Source organism: Impatiens glandulifera, unplaced genomic scaffold (assembly GCF_907164915.1).
Source record: "Impatiens glandulifera unplaced genomic scaffold, dImpGla2.1, whole genome shotgun sequence".
Taxonomy (NCBI): Eukaryota; Viridiplantae; Streptophyta; class Magnoliopsida; order Ericales; family Balsaminaceae; genus Impatiens; species Impatiens glandulifera.
Window position 1 is genome coordinate 16507 of NW_025919843.1, and position 3025 is coordinate 19531.

The 3025-nt window shown below is 24.1% G+C and overlaps 1 protein-coding gene across 1 annotated transcript; it reads right to left on the minus strand.

Annotated features, from left to right (window-relative positions):
- Nucleotides 1-596: 596 nt before the first annotated feature.
- Nucleotides 597-1382, minus strand: LOC124918536 (inorganic pyrophosphatase 1-like). Its single transcript, XM_047458645.1, has 3 exons — nucleotides 1123-1382; nucleotides 866-1046; nucleotides 597-773 (listed from the first exon to the last, which is right to left on the minus strand). The coding sequence occupies exons 1-3, from the start codon at nucleotides 1380-1382 to the stop codon at nucleotides 597-599; spliced, it is 618 nt and encodes a 205-aa protein (XP_047314601.1).
- Nucleotides 1383-3025: the final 1643 nt, after the last annotated feature.

Consider the following 3025-nt stretch of genomic DNA (forward strand, 5'->3'; position numbering starts at 1 on the left):
AATAATTATAGTGAAGCAATTTAAACTTATATAAAAACAAAATTAGTTTTTAACTATCTAATAACTTAATTTATGAATTAAAATATTTTTACTTTATTAATTTTAATATAATTTAAAAATAAAAAAAATCATTTTAATAATTTAAACCAAATACCACATGTTTCATTCAACAACATTTTAGTTCCATAAATATATTTTATTTTTCAAATAACCCCGCATCAAACAAGCTAACTAGTCTTCACTTTTTAGACCATGATAACTTCAATGGTTTACTTACTTTTAACATCTTTCCTTTTACGTTCTTAATAATACTCAACATTTAATTATTATAAACAATAATTTTCAGAAAAAATAGTAAATTAGTAAATGATTTTAATAAATGGGTAACTAATAATTCTTTACATAAATTTTATATTTATCACTACATCTTTTCTTAAATCAATATTATATATATTAACTTAATTCATTAGCAATTATATATTAAAGTCTTGGCTAAGTCCTCCACCGTGACTCCAATCTGATTAATTATGGAAAGCAAGACTTTCTCAAGCTCCTCTCCGTCGGCCCAACTTCGGACCTCCCCCTTAACAATCGCCTTATTCTCGCAAATCAAATCCCAAACCGGAAAATTCCTCCGTGGCATCAAAATCATTTTCGGTCATTCTCAAACTAGGGCAAAAATCGCCGGCTCCATCACCCAAATAGATTATCGTCCTCTTCTTCATCTCGCCTTCTTTAGCCATTGAATCTTGCATTTTCTCAATAATCTTCCCCTGTTTCGATCATTATTAAACTCATAGTTAGAATCAAATTTATGAAAAAAATAAATTAATAAAAGATTATACCTTGCACATGTTTGGTGGACATCGATGACATCCATGGAAAGAGAATTGAAATCATGATAAGGAACAATTCTTAATCTCCCCTCGTCATTTACATAACTTGGATTCGTATAGATCTCCGAGAAACATTCCTTAATCCCGAGATGATTCAAAATGGTTTCGATAAAGAATAGGTTCGCATCACTTAGTATCCTTAGATCACACCTATAATTATATTTTCAAACATTAGTCATCAAATAAAGAGTTCATTCGTATTAATTTAACTAAATTGAAGACATACCCAAGAGCGTGGATCTTCTTGATAGCGGGAATGATCCGTGGGTGAATCGGGACACGAAAAAGAACATCGATAATGTTGGTTATGGTTTTGCCTTCGGAATGAAATTCTTTCATCATTGAATCCATGAGAGTGTTCCATGGCATTGTTGGAAGAAGTTGATTGAATAGATCGGTGGCGCCCAATTCATCAACTACCCAATTGTCGCTATCTATGTCGATGATTGTCTTATCGAAGTCGAAAACTATAACAATCTTCTCCATTTTTCTTTCAATGATTTTAGTAATGTTGAGATGAAAAACAGATAGACCATTATTACATAATATATATAGAGAATGAAAATCCAATTCGGAATATAAAGATGCCAAAAGAATATTTAATAGTATTATCCCGTGAAAAAATACGGTTTTAAGGAAATTTATAAATGAGTCTTAATTCACAACACATAAGAGAGAGAAAACTTGCTGAATATTAGGATTTTGATTATTATTATTATAAGAATCAATCTAATTAATTAAAATTATATTTTAGTTTGATAGTTAATTTAAAGTTGAAATTAAATGTATAATAGTATAATAAGATTGATTTTTTTATTAAAATTTAAAATTTTATTTAATTAAAAATTACTTTTAATAAATAATTTAATATATTAATTGATGGATTTAATTATTAAATGGAAATTTTGAATTAAATTCAAATAACCCATAATCAAACAAAGTCTTGTTGCTTGAATATTGATTCAAGCAATTTTAATTAATTGTTGAACAATATATTAGAAAATAAGAAAAAAAATTATATATATAAGAGAAATTTTCGTGAATTTTTATGATTTCTTAAAGATTTTTTTTTACAAGTTTTACTAATGATATAGTTGTTTGAAGATATAATATTAATTATTTTATTTATATATACAAATAAAATATAACAAATTTAATATCCCTCTAGGTTAAGTAAAAAAGTCTAAAAAAACTATACTAGTCAAGAACCCTTTTAAGTTGGCGTATGACTATAGGTTTTGTTCTTAATTAAAATTATTAGTTACAAGTTATTTGGAATATTTTTTTTTTCATAATATTATTTTATAAAATTAAATTTAAATTATAAAATTTCAAGAATATTTATATTTATTCTTTAAATCAAGATAAAGACTCAAATTAAACATTAATGTAAATATTACATCATTTCAACCCTAGAAAACTGTAATAAAAATAAAATCGAGCTAATGATACATTATATAAAATTTTGTTCAATATTTTTAAAAATTCAAAATTTACCTCCTTTCAAAAACATAAATTAAAATCTGTCACTCAATGTAACTTAAAAAAAGTTCAATTTATTAAAACAAACCTCAACATATATAATTGTTTTTACCAAACAATAAAAAAAATGCAACAAAAATAAGTAGAATCGAAAAACAAAAACCATCTAATACAAGAACAAAATTAAGTTGATCAACACATAAAAATAGTAAAATAAATTGAAAACTCCAATTTTAATTTTACCTATTTGCCTCATTATATACATAATTAGTTGTAATGTTAATTTAAATTTGAATATGTAGTCCAAAAGTTTCTAAATAAGTTTGTTAAAGTTGGCAATTTGACTATGATAGAAATTGAATCCAAAACCAATTTTATTCCTTATACGTCACTCTTTACATTTAATTATTTCAATACTTTTGTCTCATGTTCAACTACTTTTCTACTTTAAACAAACTTAGTATAAATAATAATAATAATAATAATTCATGTGAAAAACCTTAAGAACTTGTTTGATGTTGAGTTATTTAGTATAAAAAATAGGTCATTTGTAATTTTAATTTTATTAAATTACTATAATAATTTTTATATTTAAAGTTTAAATTTTATAAAAATAATTAATGAATTGAGTGATTAGATAAGAAATT

What these genes read in the sequence shown, in the direction of transcription:
- LOC124918536 (XM_047458645.1), bottom strand. Translation starts at nt 1,382, where the DNA reads ATGGAGAAGATTGTTATAGTTTTCGACTTCGATAAGACAATCATCGAC. An exon ending in AAGAAGATCCACGCTCTTGG is followed by an intron (nt 1,047 to 1,122) that starts GTATGTCTTCAA and finishes ATATAATTATAG; the next exon opens with GTGTGATCTAAGGATACTAA. An exon ending in TTTCCATGGATGTCATCGAT is followed by an intron (nt 774 to 865) that starts GTCCACCAAACA and finishes TGATCGAAACAG; the next exon opens with GGGAAGATTATTGAGAAAAT.